Source organism: Microtus pennsylvanicus, chromosome 4 (assembly GCF_037038515.1).
Source record: "Microtus pennsylvanicus isolate mMicPen1 chromosome 4, mMicPen1.hap1, whole genome shotgun sequence".
Taxonomy (NCBI): Eukaryota; Metazoa; Chordata; class Mammalia; order Rodentia; family Cricetidae; genus Microtus; species Microtus pennsylvanicus.
The window spans coordinates 18545668-18566704 of NC_134582.1; the positions used below are offsets into that span (position 1 = coordinate 18545668).

Consider the following 21037-nt stretch of genomic DNA (forward strand, 5'->3'; position numbering starts at 1 on the left):
CTGTTAATGAGCACGGTTAATCGGGGACTACCTCAGGAAGGCTGTTGTAACATTCTAAAAGGCTGCTTTAACGAACCTCTGAGCGCTGTGCACCGCACCCCAGGCCCTGATCGGAGAATTCGGGGAGGCAAGCCTAAGATCGCTGCCCTCACACTGAACACCAAACGTGTGTGACTGGAGAGAATTCCCAAACACGAGAAACCCAAGCCCGGTGTGGTGGTGCATACCTTGCAATCTCAGTTAACAAGCCAAGGCTGAGCAGGGCGGTGGTGGCACACCCCTTTAATCTCAGCACTCGGGAGGCAGAGGCAGGTGAATCTCTGTTGAGTTCGAGGTCAGCCTGGTCTACAAACCAAAAAAAAAAAAAAAAGAAAGAAAGAAAGAAAGAAAGAAAGAAAAGAAAGAAAGAAAAGAAGCCAAAGCTGAAGAATAGCGAGTTCAAGGCCAGTCTGGGTTACCCGGGGAGACTGTTTCCAAATAAATACATAGATAAATATATCTAAAAATTAATTTTGCAAAGTGTCGAGTGGTCAAGGGGCCAAGAGGAGGTCAAAGCGGGGAGGTCCCAGGCAGCCAGAGGCGAGGGCGATTCACGTGACCGTTTCTTTTTAGTAAATCGCCCCAGATTGAAGTCAAGTTCTTAAATAGACTACGAGTGAGCTGAGGCGAGGCGAACCGAGTGACAGCGACTTGGCAGCAGGACCCCGCGGGACCCACAGCCCCGGCCGCAACCGAGCCGTCGCCCCTCGCCGCACGTCACTCACTGCGGGGGCAACGCCCCCCGGTCGCGCTGGGCGCTCGGCCGCGCGTCTCTCAGCACCGGGGACGACGTCCCCAGGCGTCCGGCAGATCTCGGCCGCGCGCCCCCAAGGCGAGGAGGGGCGGGGCGAGGCGAGGCGGGGCGGGGCGAGCGGACGCCATCGCCGCGCTACCGGCCGGCGGCGTGCTGGCCAGCGCCGAGCGCAGCGGCGTCCCCGCCTAGTCCCCGCGGCGGCGCGCAGCCGGCCTGGGCGGCGGCGGCTCGGAGATGCGGAGGCGGCGGCTCGCGGAGACGATGCTCGGGCGCTGAGGAGAGGCGGCCAGCCGAGCGCCGGCCGCGCAGCGACGTGGGCCGCATGGCGCAGCCCTCCAGCCCGGGCGGCGAGACGCCGCAGCTCGGCGCGACGGGGGACTCCCGGGACGCGCTGAGCCTGGAGGAGATCCTGCGTCTCTACAACCAGCCCATCAACGAGGAGCAGGCGTGGGCCGTGTGCTTTCAGTGCTGCGGCTCCCTGCGCGCCGCCGCCGCCCGCCGCCAGCCCCACCGCCGCGTGCGCTCGGCCGCGCAGATCCGCGTCTGGAGGGACGGGGCCGTCACCCTGGCGCCCGCCGCCGGCGAAGAAGGAGAGCCGCCTCCCGCCTCCGGTGAGGTCGCGGCTCGACACCCCCGGCCGAGCGGGAACCGGCGGGTGGCCCCGGGGGGGGCGGTCGAGCGGGCGGGGCTGCGGGACCCGGGCTCCGGGGACGCTGTGTGCGTGTCCGCCGGCCTCGGCTGTTTACCGGTGGCTGCGCGGGAGGTCCTGTCAGGAAGATTACATCTTCGAGAATGAGCAATCCCCTCGTACCATGTTTTGAATTTGTCACGAGTCCTTGGGAATGCCAGGGAAGCCGCTGAGCCCCGAGAATCCTGCTGTTTTGGGGAGGATTAGAATAAATGACGACTCTAGTTACTGAGCGTGAAAATGGACTGGGATGAAAAGTACAGGCTTATTTTTTTTTTTTAAAGTAAACAGGCTGTTCTGATAAAATTGCTTTTAGTTAGTACGGGTACATTCTTCATGACTTGTCACCTAAACAGTGAGACATTACCAGGAGCTTACTCACATGCTTTATTGATGGCAACACTGGTAATAGGTTTCCCCTATCCGGCTCGATCTAATTCATTCTTTGAGAAGCAAGTCTATTAAAAACATAGCAAAACAATCCACCTTCTCCTTTAGAAAGTTGATGGAAGGGGCTGGAGGGATGGCTCAGTGGTTAAGAGCATTGCCTGCTCTTCCAAAGGTCCTGAGTTCAATTCCCAGCAACCACATGGTGGCTCACAACCATCTGTAATGAGGTCTGATTCCCTCTTCTGGCCTGCAGACATACAGACAGAATATTGTATACATAATAAATAAATATTTAAAAAAAAAAAAAAAAAAAAAAAAAAAAAAAAGAAAGTTGATGGAAGTGTCAAAATGCTTAAGGTAGAAAGTGTAATTAGACTAGTGTGTAAAATGACATTTAGTGAAGATCTTTCCAAATTCAGGATTATCAGCCCTACTAGAATGTGTTCTAATTTTTTTTTAGTTAAAGTAAGTATAGCTTTATTAATTTATTTAAAGTCAGCCTTGTGATGTATTAAAAACCTCAATGTTGCGCTATTTTCGGAATACCTTGTGATGTTTTGATACACATGTATCTTGAATGATATTTAAAGCTTGCTTTTTAATGATTCTTTTGAATCCCTTTTGCTTCCTTCAAAATTTATTTGATCTGTTGCTTGATTTTAGACTTGGCCATAGCAGATGGCAAAGTCAGTTGCAATTTATTTAGAAGATGCCATGAAAAGATAATTTTCTCCAAACAACGAGGCTTTGTTTTCATCCCGAACTGTTTGAAGAGGACAGAGTGTGTGCGACCTCACTTGAGAAGAATCTTTGGTTGTATTGAAAGAACAGTCCTGGTTGTATGGTGTATCAAGAACTGTTGAGGAGCTTGATCCCAGAAATATTTATCAGACTGATAGGTTCTTTGGGGTGATTTCTCATAAATCTTGTTGGAAGACTGAAATAATTTAGTTTTTGCGTCACTGATATGGCTATAGCTCCCTTCAGAAAAAACAGTAAATAGATGTTCCCAGGAACTATAATGAGTTTTTCAAAACTTACTTCCAAATTTTTACTTATCACCGTGTGCGTGGTGTGAGGAGGGACACTTGCCACCATCCATGTGCAGGTCAGGGGTCAACATCCTGGCGTGGGTTCTGGAGGGCAAACTTGGGTTGCCAGGTTTGTGAGGCAAGCTCTTTACTCCCTGAGCCATCTCATCGGGCCTCTATTTTTAGTTTTGCATTTTTTTGTGGGGCACTAAGTCTCCTTTACTCAGGCTGAAGCTGTTCTCGGACTCTTGGTTCTTCTGCCTTCACCACCCATTGACATGGGCTATCACACCCTACTTCGTAATGGATTTATAACCACCTACTTTCTCCTATTCCAGTCCATGATCTCTGCTCCCAGATACAAAGAGAACCTGACCTGTGTAGTTGATAATCAGGAGCGTCTCAGGGCCTCTTGGTTAAAATAGCTAGAGATGAAAGAGGAAAGAACAGAATAAAATACATTGCATGAGAAAAGATTTTGATAAAAAATATTTGGGCTGTCATTTTCTTTCTTTCTTTCTTTTTTTTTCTTTCTTTCTTTCTTTTTTCTTTTTCCTGAGACAGGGTTTCTCTGTAGCTCTGTCCTGGAACTCTCTGTAGACAAGGCCTGCATTGAACTCACAGAGATCCTCCTGCCTCTGCCTCTCAAGTGCTGGGATTAAAGGCATGTGCCACCATTGTCCAGCTAAGGTTATCCAATTTCAGATGTTGTTCTATTAGTTTATTTCCTCCTGGAGTTTAAGAGTAGGTCCTTGGCTGTGGAAAATACATGTCTTTAAACATTCATTCTTGATTCTTGTTTAAGACAGGGTCTCCTATAGCCTTGGTAGGTCTCAACAGTCTGTGAAACAGACTGGCCTTGAACTCATGACCTTCCTGCCTACAACTTCCCAAGTCCAAGCGCTGGGATATAGATGTCTGCTATCATGCCCAGCTTTAAATCTTGTTTTTAATAAGTGATTAGTAATGACTATCGGTCTCCTGCCCCAGATTCTCAGGGAAAAAACAGTGATTAGTAGCTTGGTACTGGATAAATTTCTGTAAGCCTTTTTTTTCCTAATTTATTTATTTTTATGTGCATTGATATTTTGCCTACACATGCATATCTGTGAGGGTACTAGATCCTCTGGAACTGGAGTTGCAGACGGCTATGAGCTGCCCTGTGGATGCTGGGATTCCCTGGTCCTCTAGAGCTCTTTACCATTGAACCTTCTCTCCAGCCCAAGGTTTTTTGTTTTGTTTTTGTTTTGTGTTTTTAGAAATGAAGCAAGTTTATTGAGTACACATTAAGGGGAATCAGATTGGGCAGTAGTAAAACACTGCTTGCTCGCTTGCTTGCTTTTTTTTTAAATTTTTTGTTTTATTTTGTCTCACTATGTAGCCTTGGGTGGCCTTGTCCTCAGAGACTTGCCTGCTTCTGCTGGGATGAAAGGCTAGAGCCACCATACTCTACTTTAGGCCTGTAACTTACCTTGAATAGCCCAGACTGACCTTTAACTTGTGACAATCCTGCTCCCCAAGTGCTGGGATTACAGCCATGAGCTTCATCCCAGCTCATTTATTTTCCAAGCCGAGGTTTTGAGAAGTCCAGTGGCGTGTTCCAAGTCAGACTGGTGACCTCTCTGACTCAAGCCCAGGTCTAAGTGTCACAGCTTTGTGAAGTGACACATTTTGTTTGACTCCCCTCCATTCCTGCTGAATGATGTCAAGAAAGTCCCCGAGTCTTCCAGTGTCCAGGATGCTGTGGGGATTCAATCTCTCTCTTTTTAAAATCTAGGCAGTGTGTTAATATGTAATATGTAAAATGATAACAGATTCATTCTCCCTCGTCTCGTGGTCCTCTCACGCCACCATAGTGTCTTTTGTCCAGTTGCTGTAAGTCTTCACTAAAAATTGAGACAGATGTCGAGGACAGATGTTTCTTAATCTCAACACCATTGCTATTTTGAGCCAAATAATTCCCTGTTTTGGACTGTCTTGTGTGCCTTATTTCTCTCTGCAATATCCTAGGATGCTGCCACTGGTTGACAGTAAACCTGTTTTTCCACTGTGACAATAAGAGATGCTGATTTACTTATTTTGAGATAAGCTCTCTCTATGTAGCTTTGGCTGTCCTGGAACTCCCTATAAAGACCATGCTGGCCTTGAACTCACAAAGATCCTTACGTCTCCACCTACCAAATGGCTGGAATTAAAGGTGTGTGCCACAGCATTTGACAATAAAAGATCTTTAGATCCTAGGCAATCTTTGGACTGGGTACTGGAGAGATGGCTCAGGGACTTAGAGCACTTGTTCTTGCGGAGGACCTGGGTTCTATTCCCAGTACCTACCTTGGGGGCTCAGAACCATTTAAAACTCCTGTTTCAGGGGATCTGATGCCCTCTCCTGACCTCCAAGTGCAACACACACCCACAGTGCATATGCATATATATGCATGCCAGCAAAACATTCATACACATAAAATAAATACATTTAAGAAAAATTAATTAAAAAATAAAAGGTCTTCAGACAGGGCTGGAGAGATGGTTCAAAGGTTAAGAGCACTGGCTGCTCTTCCAGAGGTCCTGAGTTCAATTCCCAGCACCCACATGGTGGCTCAAAACCAATTATGGTGTCTTCTGTCATGCAGGCATGCATGCAAGCAGAATACTGTATACATAATAAATAACTAAATCTTAAAAACAAAGAGAAAAAAAAGGTCGGTTCTTCCGTGCACAGTAGTTCTGGCTGAGAAGTGCTGTTAGCGGTTGTTGGGTGATGCCTGCATTGTGGCTGCCACCGTGGGTGCTGCTGTCTTGCCTACCAGTATTGCTCCACTGAATCTCACCAGGAGAAAGAGCCCCTCGTGTGCTTTTCTGACTTAGTGTGGGACTGAGTACAGTAGAGTGTTCCCTGTTCTACTTCTGACTCTACTTGTGCTGTAACCATGGTCATTACGATCTCAAAGGAAAGGAAAAACTTTGTAAACAACAAACTCCAGTCTTACTCCAAGCATTCCAGTAACTGTTTTGTATATTTACCTCACTGTACTAAGTAGTTGGTTTGTATGAGATAGTTTTAAAAAACCCAGACATAAAAGGTTTCTTTTATCCCCTTTGCCTATGCAGTTTGGGTTGTTTATTTTTTGGCCTGTTTGATGTATATGTGGAAACAATGTCCAGCAGTAAACAGAATTTTATTTTGCTGAGTTGTTCTAAAAATAAAAGAAAGTTGCAGGTGGTGAGATTTGGGGACAGCCTGGCTCTTTCTGTGATAAAAGTGTTATTCGTCTGAGCTGTCACAGAAATGCTCATAATGTCATATTAGAGATGAAAATCCTGCCTGGTCCCATCAGCCTTTTGGGATTTAAATACCCATTAAATAGCACTCAGCTATTTCAACTTTGGCTCCAAAATCTTGACATCCCTTTCGTTTTAGATGTATAAAGAACATTTTAGAAATTGTGGCCCCTTTTTGATTTTAAATAACCTGAAGGGAGGTAGCGAGATAGATTTCCTGGGAGCAACAATGGAGGCTTGTGCGCATACGAATAAGGGAATCCCTTGAGGATGGTTTTTGGTATAGAGCACATTCAGGCTTTGTTTGGGATGTGAAAAGAGGATGGGATCAGTCAGGCTTCTCAGGAGGTTTACGCTAATGTGAGCAGAGTGGTCTCTTTGATTCTAAAGAAACAGTGTTTGTGGAAAAGGTGGACACACTCAAAACGGGCTTCAAAATATTTCAGTCCACTCTTGCTGTGTTTCTTGAGTGTTCATAGCTTGATCGCTATCAGCTGTCTGTGTAAGAGCATATGTGTATGAATCCAGGGTAGATGTCTGGGAGTCAGTGGTGGAATTGCAGACTGCCAAAATCCATTATTGATTACAAGAGGAAGAAAGAGTCATCTTTGTTGCTTGTGTCAGAACTAGTTCAGCTTAACAAACATATCGTGAATTTACATTATGTGCCAGTAGTATTCTGGTTTCCGGCGCAGTTTAAACATGAATAGTTGTAAGAAGAAACAAAATATAAATGCAGTGGCAAGTTACCCTAAAGTTAATACTACTGAAATGTCAAGCCTCCTCCTCCTCTAGTCTCTTTCCAGGTACTGGGAAGGTTCAGATGCTCATTTGCAAAGTGAAACCTGATTGGGTAAAATCGATGTCACTTTCAACTTCAATTTACTCCTCAAATACTTACAGTGTTGGATTGTCTGGAAAGAGTTACAGCGTTCTGGGAAGAAATTTCTCCTTATGCGAAAGGCTGTAAATAGTTTCATCATGTTCAAATATTGATACTTAAGTTTGAACTCTGTTGAAAAATTATTAGCTTAAGAGTTTTCACTGAACAGAAAAAAAAACCCACCTACATTTACCAGTGATTATATGTTGATAGGCTACGTATACTCTGCATGCATGGTGACTCACATATCTGAAATCCCAGCATCCCAGAGCCTGAGACAGGAGGATTGCCAAAGGTTCAAGAATAGCCTGGGCTACATAGTTAGAGATTGAGAGAACATGCCCAGAGAGAATAGAACACAGCAGACCAGTCAGTCACCCTGCTTATTTGTCACATCAGAAACATTCTGTGTCACAGCTTCTGTAGCATAGAAACAGGTCCCCTCTGTCTCCTGTATCTGTACATGAAAGCTCCATGTTTCGGGTAGGGCAGGTACACACCTTTAATCCCAGCTCTCAGGAGGTAGATAGAGGTCAGTGGAGCTCTAGTTCAAGACCATCCCATCTATATAGCAAGTTGCAGGCCAGCCAGGGTTACTTAGCGAGAGTCCTAAACCCAAAATGAACAAGAAAAAGCCACCAGTAGCGAACAGGAAGTGCATCTTGTATTTACATACCATGTCCCTGTCTCTCCAGTCTGTGGGAGTTCTTCGCATCTTGTCTTTGCTTGTGTTTTTGTGACTAGACAGGACTGTAGGTTCGAGTGGAAGAATACCAGAATAGTGAAGGTTTCATCTTCTTACGTCATATCTGGGCACATGACATCCCATGGAGCAGTGATTTTAGTTCTGGTAGTTGGTCAAGACAGTGTTTACCAAGTTGTTTTTGCTCTTAAAGATAATTTTACCTTTCTTTATGATTGTTTAAGAATGACACTTAAAAAATAAGTATAATTAAAAGTGTTGAGGTTTTTCTTTTTTGAGTATTGTTACGAGTGTTATGTCCAGTCCTGTGTGCGTGCTGGCATTCACTCTGCCGCTAAGAACCCTCTACCATCTCGAAACCTTAGTCTTTAATTTTAGCTCAGATTTGTTTTCATTTAGTTTGATTACTGAAATTTGGATTTTATAAACTTTTCTGTTTTGCATCTCTTCTATATTAATTGTCTTACTGATTTTTGATTTTTTTTTTCTTTTTCAAGATGGTTTCCCTGTAGCTTTGGAGCCTATCCTTGAACTCACTTTGTAGACCAGGCTGTGCTTGAATTTACGGAGATCCTCCTGCTTCTGCCTCTTGAGTGTTGGGATTAAAGGTGTACGTCGCCACTTTTCAGCTAGTTCATATTTTAAAATACCATAAAACAGTATTTTTTTCTTGTCAAGACAGTATTTTTATATAATTTTATATTTATCTAGATTGTTCTATGTAATGTCATCTTGATCCTTCCAGGAGATTTGCAAGATGAAAAACTACTTTCCCTTCTTTTAAATTATTCTTAGCCTACAAAATAATGGGTTTCATGTGTATCATATCTATCATTGTACTTTGCTTATATTTAGAACCCATTTTTCTCCTGTGTCCCCTCTGCTACTCCCCTTAGCCCCACAAATACTTCTTGTTTTATGGTCTTTTATTTATATATGTATATGTGTGTATGTGTGTGGGGTGTTTTGTCATCTGAATTCTGCATATGAGAGCAAAGTTGTGGATATTAGTTGAACCAACCAATATGTAGTTGGTTCATATTTTAGTGTCACATTCCTTTGTGGCCATGTTGTTGATTCATTCCATGCTGCATTGACATTTGAGATTCAGATAGTCAATAGCATGAATAATGCTGCTATTGAACATGTCTTTTGTGTTAAGTAACATTCCTGAAAGGGCAGTTGCTCCTTAGTTGTGTGTTCAGTATTATAGTAGATACTGTAAAAGTTTTCCAAAATGATTGTACCTCGCAAACTTGAGTTATTTTTATTTTACGTGTATGGGTATTTTGTCTGCATATGTGTCTATGCACCACCTGCAGGTAGTACCCATGGAGTCCAGTAAAGGGTGTTGGTTTCCCTGGAACTGGAGATACATGTAGTTGTGAGCCACCAATGGGTGCTGGGAATTGAACCCAGGTGCTCTGAAAGAGCAGCTTGTGCTCTTAACCACTGAACCATCATTTCTCTAGCCTACCTCACAAACGTTTAAAGCCAAAACCATTCTGGGACATGTAGGTGACTGGATAAATACTGTCTTACAAAATGGTAAAGTGAAATGAGGGCTGGTGAGGCGGCTCAGTGGTAGTGCACCTGCTGACAAGCCCAAAGGTCTGAGTTTGATCCCTGGAACCCACATAGTGGCAGAGAGAGCCAACTGCACAAAGTTGTCTTCTGACTTCCTAGAATGCTGTGCCACATGGACCACCCGCAGTTCCTTTCATACTCATCCACACACTGTAATGATTCTTGAAAAGGTGTCAAGGCAGGGCATGGTGGCATATGCCTTTAATCCTAGACTTTTGGAGGTATGGGGAGGCAGATCTCTGAGATGGACGCCAGCCTGGTCTACTTAGTGAGTTTTGGACTAGTGAGGACTACATAGTACCTAGTCTTAACCAAAAAGGTTGGAATAGACCAGGGAGCCATAAATGATATGCGATATGTGATAGTAAACACTGGCATAGGAAAAGGACAGTGGTGGAAAAATTGAAGAAATATAAATTTAAAAAAAACTTTTCAGAGGCAGGTTGATCTCTGAGTTTGAGGTCATTGTAGTTCATTCAGGAAGTTCCAAGCCAGAGTGAGACTCTGTCTGCAAAAACAAAACAAACCCAGAAATGATATCATTTTAAGATAATAGGTGTAGATATTTGATCTTCTAGAATGTATTGAAATACCACTTTACATTTCATAAATATATATATAGTTTGATTTGTCCACTTAGCACATATGTGTTTTTATTAGTGATATGTTGAGGGATTATAGTCTTAATAATAACAACCTCAGGGCCTATATTTAGCTTCTGAAAACTTTAAGTCTTACATGTTTTCACACTGCTTGTGCTAATCTTTTTTCTTTTAATTGGGACTATTATTGTCTTCTCGTATTTGCCACTTTCTCTACTGCACCCAGTATGCTTCCTCAATATGTTGTGTTTTTGAGAGGTAATGATGAGTACAGTTGGCAATGATGGCAGTGTGTAATCAGCCTGGCACATGGGTTGTCTGGCTGGACTGGGCTTCTTAGGTTTTCAGTGAGAACCCCGGCACTGTGTTAGAGGCATCCCTGATGAAGGCTTCCTTCCGTTTGCCCATTTCACCAGGATTCGCATGTCTTTCAGGTGGACTGTGTTAGATGTTGAAGGTGCACAGAGGAGCAGAGTACACCTGCACGCAGACGCTAGCAGGTGCATAAGCTACCACCCTGTGGTGCAATACAGTAATTGAGAAGGCTAGAGACACAGAAACTGTGATCCCAGAGAGAGAGAGAGAGAGAGAGAGAGAGAGAGAGAGAGAGTGGCTGCCTTTGCCTCATGACTCTTTAACAAGCAAGTTTTAAATGGGAGACTGAGTTTAGAAGTTGTGAAGGCTGAAGTGTGAAATGGTGGACATATAGACAGAACTATGTAGGTAGAAAAGTTTGGAACTGTGGAAGGACTCCATATAGTATCCAAAGGCCAGAGTGCCACTTGTGTAGACACTAAGTGTGACATTTGTTGTGCCCCCCTTTTCCAGGTTAGAAGCAAACACTGCTTACTAATAGGTCATGACTTTTTTTTTTTTTTGCTGCTAAATTTATAAACAGCCTCTTGAGTTCTCAACAGGATGCTTCAGGCAGCCACTACAATTATCTGGACTTGGCATGTGAGGTTAAACCTGTTTGTCTGCTTTGTGGTGGGTGTTCACTGTGCCTGGAGCATAGGATGTGTGTGGGAGTGGTGGGGAGTGAGACAGGCTGGAAAGGCATGTTCATTGAGAGCCACAGTATTGTTTGTGCCTATAGGTTGGATGGGCAGTGGAGAGCACATAGGGAATTTACACTGGAAAATGGGTAAACAGATTACTCTTTAGAAAGACACACAGACTTTGTAGAGAGTACCTGTCTTCTGGGATGCCTGTGACAGAAGGATTCTGGGAGGCTGAGACAGAAGGATTATTTGAGTTTGAGGCTAACCTGGTCTACATTTTGAGTACCAGGCCAACCAGGGCTACCAGCAAGACCTGTCTCAACAAAGCAAAAGAATAGATACATGTCTTCTACAAATGTACTACCTTAGGTGTTAGTAGCCTTTGGGCTAATAAACCATTTGGAATATTTCTGCTTCAGACCTGAAGTGATGAAGATTTGAACTAGATCAGTAAGAATAGAAAGTCAGGTTGGTGCTTTAGAAATGGATCATGGCATGGCTCTTTTGTTTTGATCTGTAGGTGGAAGAAGAAGGAAGCCTGGAAAGCTCTCAGACTCCTACCTGGGTGATGGGGAAGGCAGGAGGAGCAAGTTAGGGTGGGAAGATGATGATTTATGCTGCAAGGAAATTAAGGTAGCGTGGGACATATTTTCCAGGTAGAGTCATGTTAATTTCCACCAAGTTCCTTTGCTCTTTCAGACACATGCAAATCACCTTTGCTTCCCCTGGTAGCACAGAACTGCATTGGTGCTGCAGGAGAGATGAGACTTAGATTCTTGGTTCCGAGGCTGAATGTGTAGTTAAAGCCTCTGGTAAAGCCACTTAGCCTTTCTGGTTGTTTGTTTGTTTGTTTTAATTTGTAAAAATGGGAGTTGTGTTTGTCCAGCTTATAAGGCTGTACGTGAGAGTATGTTGTCAGCATTGTACAAAGTTATTTTCCCATCTTTTTGTGAAAAGCATTTCAAGATCCTTTGACTGGAGATTGATAAATTCTAAAACAATATCAACTCTATGTTTTGAAGTCCAGAAAATGAGACTGACAATGTGGAATGTAGATATTTTTAGGTCTATGGACAGGATTTTTGAATGGACTTATGAGCTATGGAGAATTTCTTCAGACTGCTGGAGAAAGTTTATATCTGATCACCATCCATAGTTCTGCATGATTCCACAAGGAGTTTTTGTGTGGTTCTATTTCTGTGAACTGTCTAGAGGAGGCAGCTCCTTTCAGACAAAGCATGTTGAATGATGGGGTCTTCACTTGGCTGATGATGCCCACTGCTTGATTAGGGCCATTTGCAGAGATGCCCATTTAAGTCCTTTAAACAGATTTGAATTGGGCCGTTTTTCTTCTTGTTGTGGTTGAGTTTTAGGAGGTTCTTCATATTAGGTCTTTGAAGTTCAGTTAATTTTTTTTTGATGGAATGAGATAAGGGTCTATCTTCATTTTTCCTGTATGTGGATATCCAGTTTCCCCAAGACCGTCTGCTGGAGAAACTGTTGTTCTTTCTTTATTAGCTGGCCTTTCCAACTGATGGTTAGTTATGTGCTGACTCTTTCATCTAGCTTCTTTAAGTCCTCTGGGAAGTAGGACTTCTTTACATCAGTAGTAAAACTGTTCAAGTGTGTTGCTTAATTTCTGTAGCCTTTCATTTGAGGTGTGGATGAAATGAGACATTTGGACTATTGTCTGCTGTATATAGAATTAAATCTTGGGGGGAAATGACCACTCATTAGCTTAGTGGCTCTCAGGCTCTGATGTTCTTCTTTGGTCTGTGCTTATTTCATTCAGTTTATCTTTAGAGAACTTGGGCACTAGAGGCTGAACACTAGTGAGTCCCATGCAAGGCTGGGTAACCTGGTGAGACCCCTTACTCAAAAACACAAAAACTTAGGTTTTTATTTATTAATATAACATATGTATAATTAGAAAATTGCAGAAGGCTTATTCCTTGGTAATAAGCATAGTAAAAGTTAAACAGCTAAAAATGTGTATGTGGGCTTATTTATTTATTTATTTATTTATTTATTTATCCTTTTCCTCTTTCACTACTGGGGATTAAGTACTTGCATGTACTGGTCAAGTGTTATGCCACTGAGCTGAACCCCAAGCCAGCCTAGATAGCTTTGATAGTTCAAATAACTCACCTTCCTTCGCTCCCCTTTCACCTCTCCTTCCTCTCCCTTTTTCTTCCTTTTTCTTTCTTCTTCTTTTGAGTCAGGGTGTAGTCCCAGCTAGCCCCATACTAGAAACCCTCCTGGCATATTCCTTTTGTGTGCTGGGCTTAGAGGTATGCCCTACTACTTAGCAGCCTTTCATTCTTGATAGAGAATTGGTTAAAAAAAGGGGGGAGGGGTTATGTGGAAAGCCAGGCGTGGTTTTGCACAGCTTTATTCCAGATCTCAGCATTGCTCAGAAGGCGGATGCAGGCAGATCTCTTTGAGTTGGAGGCCAGCTTGCTCTACAGAGGAAACTCTGGGACAGCTAGGGCTAAATACTGAGACCTATATCTGCAGAGACAGAGGGAGAAAGGGAGAGAGAGAGTGTGTGTCTTAAATGGAAATGGGGGGCCAAGTTGTGCCATGTCTGAAGGGAGGTAGAAAAGTATCAGAGATAGGTGAGCAAGATGGCTCCACTGATAAGTCAGGTGAGCAGGTCAAGTCTGGTGATCTGAGTTAGATTCTTAGAGCCTGCATTGTAGAGGGAGAGAACAACTCCTGAAGGCTGTCCTCAGACCTCCAGACACGGCTCTGTGCTGTGCTTGGGCTCACACACACACACACACACGTAAGTAAGTAAGTAAGTAAGTAAATAAATAGGCATGGGCTGTGTTGGGCTTATGTACACACACAAAATAAACAAACAAATGAGTGAGTGAGTAAATAAATAATGTTGGTTTGGGTTTTGTTGTTTTTTTTTTTAAAGATATATTTATTTATTATGTGTACAACTTTCTGCCTCCATATATACCCAAATGCCAGAGGAGGGAGCCAGATCTCATTACAGATGGTTTGGAGCCACCATGTGGTTGCTGGGAATTGAACTCAGGACCTCTGAAAGAGCAGACGGCGCTCTTAACCACTGAGCCATCTCTCCAGCCTTTGGTTTGGGTTTTGTTATGTTTTGTTTTAAATGGGACAGGGTTTCTCTGTGTAAAGCGCTAGCTATCCTGGAACTTACTCTGTAGACCAGGCTGGCATCTGCCTCCCAGTACTGGGATTAAAGGTGTGTGCCACCATGCCTAGCTAACTTTTGATATTAATAGGGAACTAAAATATAATGATGTTCATGGATGGGTCCCAGGTCCTCAGTGGCCATGATGCTTTAAAAATTCAGTTGTTATTAGATTGCAAAAAGTTTTTTAATTGTCAAATTTCAACCTGTTGATTATTCAGAATTATGCCTTTTTAATTATTAATGTGACAGCTATCTTAAATCCCACCCGCCCCAATTCTCCACACCTACCTGTTTTGTAGATAGTGTTATGTAACCTATGCTGGCCTGGAATTTGTAACCAATGTAGCCACAGTTGGCCAGAAACTCAGGAGAGTCCTATTGCCTGAGCCTTGTACTTAAAGTTAGCTACTATGCTAGTACTGGGAAATTGTGTCTGGTGCCCCTACTCCGTAAGCACACATTCTGCCACTGAGTTAAATCTCCAAGCTCTTGAGTTATATCTTGACTCCTCTTATCTTTCACATCCTGTAGCTGTACCTTGAGCTCCCCATCCCCCCTTGCTCTCTAGAATGACAGAAGCCTCCTGGCAGGCCTGTGCTTGCACTGCGTCCCTCTGGACAAGGCTGACCTGGAAATACAATCAGCTCATTCTTTCATTTTTTGAGACAAGCTCTCACTGTGAGGCTATGTAGCCTTGGATGGCCTGGACCTTGCTGTGTAGACCAGGCTGGTCTCACTTATAGGATCTGCATCCAGTGCTGGGATTATAGTGTGCACCATTCACTCTTGATTAGTGCCCCTTGTGTTTCAGAGCACACCTGCTTTTCCCAACACAGTCAGCTACCTGCCCACCAGCTGTATCTCGGACTCAGGCTACCTCCTGGTTCTCCAACAGGCTGTTCCTCCAGTCTTAAGTCAGCCCTACCCAAATCCAAGGTCTTTGTTTAAATATCCTCAAGAGAGCTTGCCTAGCTAACTGAAGTCGGGTCATTTCGTTGTTTCCTTTCTCTGTCTTTGGGCCCCAGTAGCAGATTACCAGTTGCCATCAGTGTTCACTTTTGTCTACACTGGCTAAAATGCAGCTACTGTACTACAAGGGCTGTATCTGACTTGCTGTCTGTGAATTACTTAGGGATTTATGGGACAACTGAGAGGGATAGGCAAGCTGTGCACCTGTTTGTATCTATCAGTTTTAGCATGAAAAAGTGTGGTAGGAAGCTGCTTATTTGTCTTGTCTGCCCCAAATCAAAATAATCACACAGAAACTGTATTAATTAAATCATTGCTTGGCCTATTAGCTCCAGCATCTTATTGGCTAACTCTTACATATTAATTTAATCAGTTTCTATTAATCTGTGTATCGCTACATGACAGTGGCTTACCGGCAAGGTTTCAGCATGTTTGACTCTGGCAGCGGCTCTATGACTTCTCTCTAACTCCTCCTCCTTTCTCCCAGCATTCCGTTTACTTTTCCCCACCTAGCTCTGTTCCCCTATAGCTCTGTTATAGGTCCAAAGCAATTCCTTTATTAATCAGTGATATTCACAGCATTCAAAGGGAAATCCACATCACTTCCCCTTTTTTTAAATGAAAAGGAAGGTTTTAACTTTAATATAGTAAAATTACATAGAACAGGTATTAAGCAAGAGTTACAGTTACAATATTTATATCTACTTTATCTCTTATCATAACTAAGGAAAACTATAACTATATATTCTTCAATTCTATCAAAGACTCCAGAAGGATCTAATATTACCTAAGTAAACAGGAAGTACATTGTATGCAACTTCCAAAACTCTAGAATTGACAGAGAGTTCCTGCTACCTGGACAGTCACCCAAAGTTCTTCTGTACTGTTGGGGCATCCATCTTCAGCCTACAGGCACATAGTATACAGTAGACTTTTCCATGAAGCAGGAAATTTCAAAGACAGTTTTATATAGGCAGTTTGTCTGTCACTTTTTCCTGTATCCTGCAGAATGTCTAGCAGACTCTTTCATGAAGCAGGAACCCTGAAGGATTGTCTCACCTTTAGGCAAGTTCAGCAGTCATTTCTCCGTGGGTCTTGCATGTCCATGCCCAGTTAAGCAGTCCAGGCAAGAACAATTTCTTGCTCAAATAGCTAGCAAACTTTATAAGGAACCTCTTTGATGCCCATCTTCTTCTTGAAGTAACTGGTGCTACCAGGAGCAGACATGTTTCTGTCATGAAAAGTCCTAAGTTCTTAAACATTTTAAATGCCATATTCTATAGTCTTTGAAAGATTTGAAGAATGCCTATCCATCTGAAATATATCTCTGTACATCTAGAAAAATCTAACACGACTACAAGCTTGATAATTATCTATTAACCTATATTTCTTAATTATACATTATAGTTTTAAGTGAACTGGACAAACAATACCTTAATCAAGAGCAGAAATATACATATAACAAAATTGACTCTAAATTTGCATCAATAAACTAAGATTCCATACCAATGCAAATCTCTAAAGCATATTCCCCCTTTAAATGTAAATAAACATTTATAGACAATATTTGGGAGTATGGGCGTGGTTCTGTCCAAACTTCTTCCTGCTGTTTATTGGGTGAAATAATTTTTTTTGTTTGTTTGTTTTTCGAGACAGGGTTTCTCTGTGGCTTTGGAGCCTGTCCTGGAACTAGCTCTGTAGACCAGGCTGGTCTCGAATTCACAGAGATCCGCCTGCTTCTGCCTCCCGAATGCTGGGATTAAAGGTGTGAGCCGCCATCGCCCGGCGAAATAATTTTTTTGAGGGGTGTTCAAGGCAACCTTTCATAGGGGTCTTGGTCCATCAAAACCATATTAGTCTGGAAGCAATCCACAGGTTCTCATCTTCTGTGGAAACACAAGACTAACCTCTTTTCCAAAGCAACATATCATTAGACCTATATTTTGAATTCAAGATACATTTAAGATATATATGTTGGTTTAGCTTAGCAGCCCATACAATGAAATGTTTCTCTGTACTTAGCTCATTTACAGTCAAAAAATTCAAAGAAAATACAATAATATACATAATCCAGACTCTCTGTGAATTTTCCATCTTTACATGACCTATTTTTCTTTACTCCTTTTAATCTATGACTGTCTGTAGTCTGTCTCTTTAAAGACGTCACCTTTAAAAAAAAAACAACTATTTACTCCTTTTTTTTTTTTTTTTTTGGTTTTTCGAGACAGGGTTTCTCTGTGATTTTGGAGCCTGTCCTGGAACTAGCTCTTGTAGACCAGGCTGCTATTTACTCCTTTTTATAACTGTCTATATTCTTTTTCTTCTCTCTCCCAAACCTATGTACATTTATCCAACACTGTGACCCATTTATAGGTCTTTTTTAATCTGGATTTGTCTGTATTGCATATCTAATTATTTTCTGACCAGAAGTGCTTCAAATGCTAAGCACTTAAGAATCTAAGCTGCAACATTGCTAGGGTATATACGGTACTTCCTGCTTGCCTTGCCCATCCCAACATGGTAGAGCTGCTCGCTGCTTCCAAGAGCCACACACACTGCCCCACTTCCAGGCACACAGCTGGTCCACGTTGCCATCAAGCAAGCCGCAGCACGCTTCTCACAAACCCCTTCCAAATGCTCTGTCTACTGAAAGAACCAGAGGTCATGCTGGCAGCATGGCCCAGAAAGCCAGCATTTCAAAGTGGTGTGGCTTTTTCCTGCTACCGCTGAATCAGGAAAACCTCTCTTAAAGGAGCCACAGCATGCTGCCAGCAAGCAAAGCCCACTCGGAAAATAAATGCAGCTAAACTTTGTTTTTTAGTGTCTAGAATTCCTTTCCAAGCCCTCTCAGGTTTTACGTGGATTTAGTCCACAACGTTGGTGCCAGTTGGAAGGAGCCACTAGTTTGTTCTCAGCTGCGTAGCCCCGAACCTTGTTTACACATGGTCAGATGTGTCTAACAGTTGGAGTTGAAGCACATAGGACAACATGTTAACCATTTAGCTTAAAATTTTTGATAGGTCTGTCTTTTGGTGGGTATACCTTGCTGTTTTTAGTCAGCTAATTTGCATCCTGTTGATAATATGACTGATAATTCAGCAAGTATGATGAGGCTTGTCACTCCAGAGAAAGCTTTCCACCTTCATTTGAAAATAATACAAATTTACATGAAAATGTGTTTGGTGTTTTTTTTTTTCTTCCTGAAACTACCTTAATTTCTACCAACAGGCTGTGTAGTTCATCAACATTTGTAGTTGTCCTGAACATCCAAGCTGAGGGACCTATTAGGGGCATCGCAGATGTTCTTCCTGAGATTTTTGGAGCATATTGGATGAGTGGAGTTTTACTGATCATTAGCATTTAAAGCTGAATGTCTGTAGCAGGGCTGGTGCCAGTGGGGAGTGGTCCTTTGACCTCCACACATGCTCTGTGCTGTGTGTGCACACACAAATGAAAAAAATTAAAATTATAAATGTATCTTGAAAATAAATGGCTTTTGGTTTTGTTTTGTTTTTTGAAGTAACAGGCATTGTCTACCAGGACTCCTTCGTTACTTAAACCAGCTGTATTCCTTTATGGGAAAATCTGTCTTCCTAATTGGTAGGCCATGAGGGGGCCTTATCTTCATAGCAGAACAGATCTTTTACATTGAGTTAAAAATGTGAGTTTAAGGGGCTGGAGAATGGTTCAGCAGTTAAAAGCACTGGTTGCTCTTCCAGAGGACCCCAGTCAATTCCCAGTACCCCTATGGCAGCTCATAACTGTCTGTAACTCCAGTTCCAGGGGTTCCAACGCTGTCATATAGACATTCATGCAGGCAAAATACCAATGCACATAAAACTAGAAATAAATAAATTATTTTAAAAATATGTTTTTAAACTGGGTGGTAGTGCTGCATGCTTTTAATCCCAGCACTTGGGAGTCAGAGGCAGATGGATCTTTGTGAGTTTGAGGCCAGCTTGGTCTACAGAGCAAGTTCCAGGACAGCCAGGGCTACACAGAGAAAAAACAACAAACAAAATCTGTTCTAAATGTAATCTAGTGAAATTATTACTCGATTCAAAGAGCTAATTCACTGTGATTATAATCTGAAGATTGGTTAAGGCCTACTGTAGCTTAGGTTATTGAAAACATAGAAAGTGGAATCATGGATTTTGGAGTTTGAGAGGGATTCTTTGCATATATATGTTTTTTTCTGAGGCAGAGGCAGCCAGCCCTTGAAGGAAGACTCAAAAAGGATGGGACATAATTCGCTGACAGTAAACAGGCGGCTGCAGCTTAAGGTGTTGGAAAGCAGTGGGGTGCTGGGATGGATGCCTGCAGTTTCCCCTTCTGACCTTGGCAGTAGCAATGGAGAGCGGGTAACAAAGCCATGCTGGCATGTATAACAAGGCTAGATGAGCCCTGGAGTGTTCCTACACCTCCCACCTGCTGTGTTGGCATGTGAGCATGTGCCAGTCATGTGACTTCTCTGGCTTGCCATGTCTCATCTGCAAAGTAAATGGATTGTGCAGTCCTGTCCAAGGCCTTTGTAGCTCTGATGATGTGTGATTAGGATTCCCATTCCTAGGTCAGCACCTGGGCGTGGACTTGGATGACAGAATTTGTGGGTGGCTGGGAATGTTGTGCTCCTAACCGGCATGTGTTCTTGCATGCTCAGCAGTTCGTGTGGGGTAACCAAGTGCAGTTGCGTCTTACACAAGGATTTGATATTCTTAAGAAGAGTAAGTTTTGTTTTGCATTAGGTGATTACAAGGAATCTAATTTCAGTCGCCTATGCTTTTTAACATCATACAATAATTCCTTAAGTCCATTATTTTTCAGGTGCAGAAAGTTGTTCACAGCTTCTTATAGTTGTCCTAGCCAGCCAGCATCAGAAGTCTGCTGAGGGTTCCTGAGTTGAATCAGGCAGGATAGGCTCACTGTGCCTTTGCAAAGTGGAGTCTCCCATTTTTGGTGTACAGAGCTAGTTTTTCAAGTTGGGTAATAAATACTTCTAGTTCCAGATCAGCACCCAGTGTTTCCTCTCCTTCCCACAGGTTAGGTTTGTATATTGTCACACAGCACAAGCCATGACTTCCCAGCATTGCTCTGTTTTCTCCTCTGCCTATGCTGTAATGGAAGTGGATTTTAGAATCTCCACCAATAAAAAGCATATTTGCTAGTCATGGTCGCACACATCATTAATTACAGCACTGGAGAGGTAGGCAGATCTCTGAGTTTAAGGCCAGCCTGATCTATACAGGGAGTCCCAGGCCAGTCAAGGCTACATAACCAGACCTTGTCTCAAAAATGAAATAAACAAGCAAGCCCAAATTTCTAATACTTGTTTGTTTGCTTTCCTTCTTTCATGGTGGTGGGGGGGCACGACGATGACAACAGGATCTTGTGTAACTCAGGCTGGCTTCGAATTCACTATATAGCCAAGGATGACCTTAACCTTTTGAATCTCTGATTGTCACCTCCCGAGTGTTGGAATTATAGGCATGGTTTCACAGTGCGGGAAATGAACCCAGTGCTTTCTGTGAGCACTGCACTCTACCAACCAAGCTGTATCCCAGCCCTTGGTTTCAGAGTTTTTGTGATTTTTTTTTTCTTCCTTACGGATTATTTCCTGGGGCTGGAGAAATGGCTCCGTGGCTAAGAGCACTGGCTGCTCTTCCAAATGTTCTGAGTTCAATTCCCAGCATCCATATGGTGGCTCACAAACATCCATAATGACATCTAGTGACCTTTTCTGGCCTGCAGACATGCTGCAGGCATGCAGAACGTTTCATTCATAATAAATAAATAAATCTTCCCTGGCCGTAGTGGCACACACCTTTAATCCCAGCACTGGGGAGGCAGAGGCAGATGGATTTCTCTGAGTTTGAGGCTAGCCTGGTCTACAAAGCAAGTTCCAGGACAGCTAGGGCTGTTTCACAGAGAAACCC

At 43.0% G+C, this 21037-nt stretch overlaps 1 protein-coding gene across 4 annotated transcripts in view; it reads left to right on the top strand.

Moving 5' to 3' along the window:
- Positions 1 to 912: 912 nt before the first annotated feature.
- Positions 913 to 21037, top strand: part of Spire1 (spire type actin nucleation factor 1) — a 123101-nt gene continuing 102976 nt past the window's right edge. For 3 of the 4 annotated variants that reach the window (XM_075968421.1, XM_075968420.1, XM_075968422.1), the window contains exon 1: positions 965 to 1404. In XM_075968421.1, coding sequence (XP_075824536.1) covers positions 1116 to 1404 — 289 coding nt within the window. In that variant the 5' untranslated portion in view covers positions 965 to 1115. Of the gene's footprint in view, positions 1405 to 21037 lie in introns of all 4 variants that reach the window. The other variant, XM_075968423.1, reaches the window with a different exon arrangement.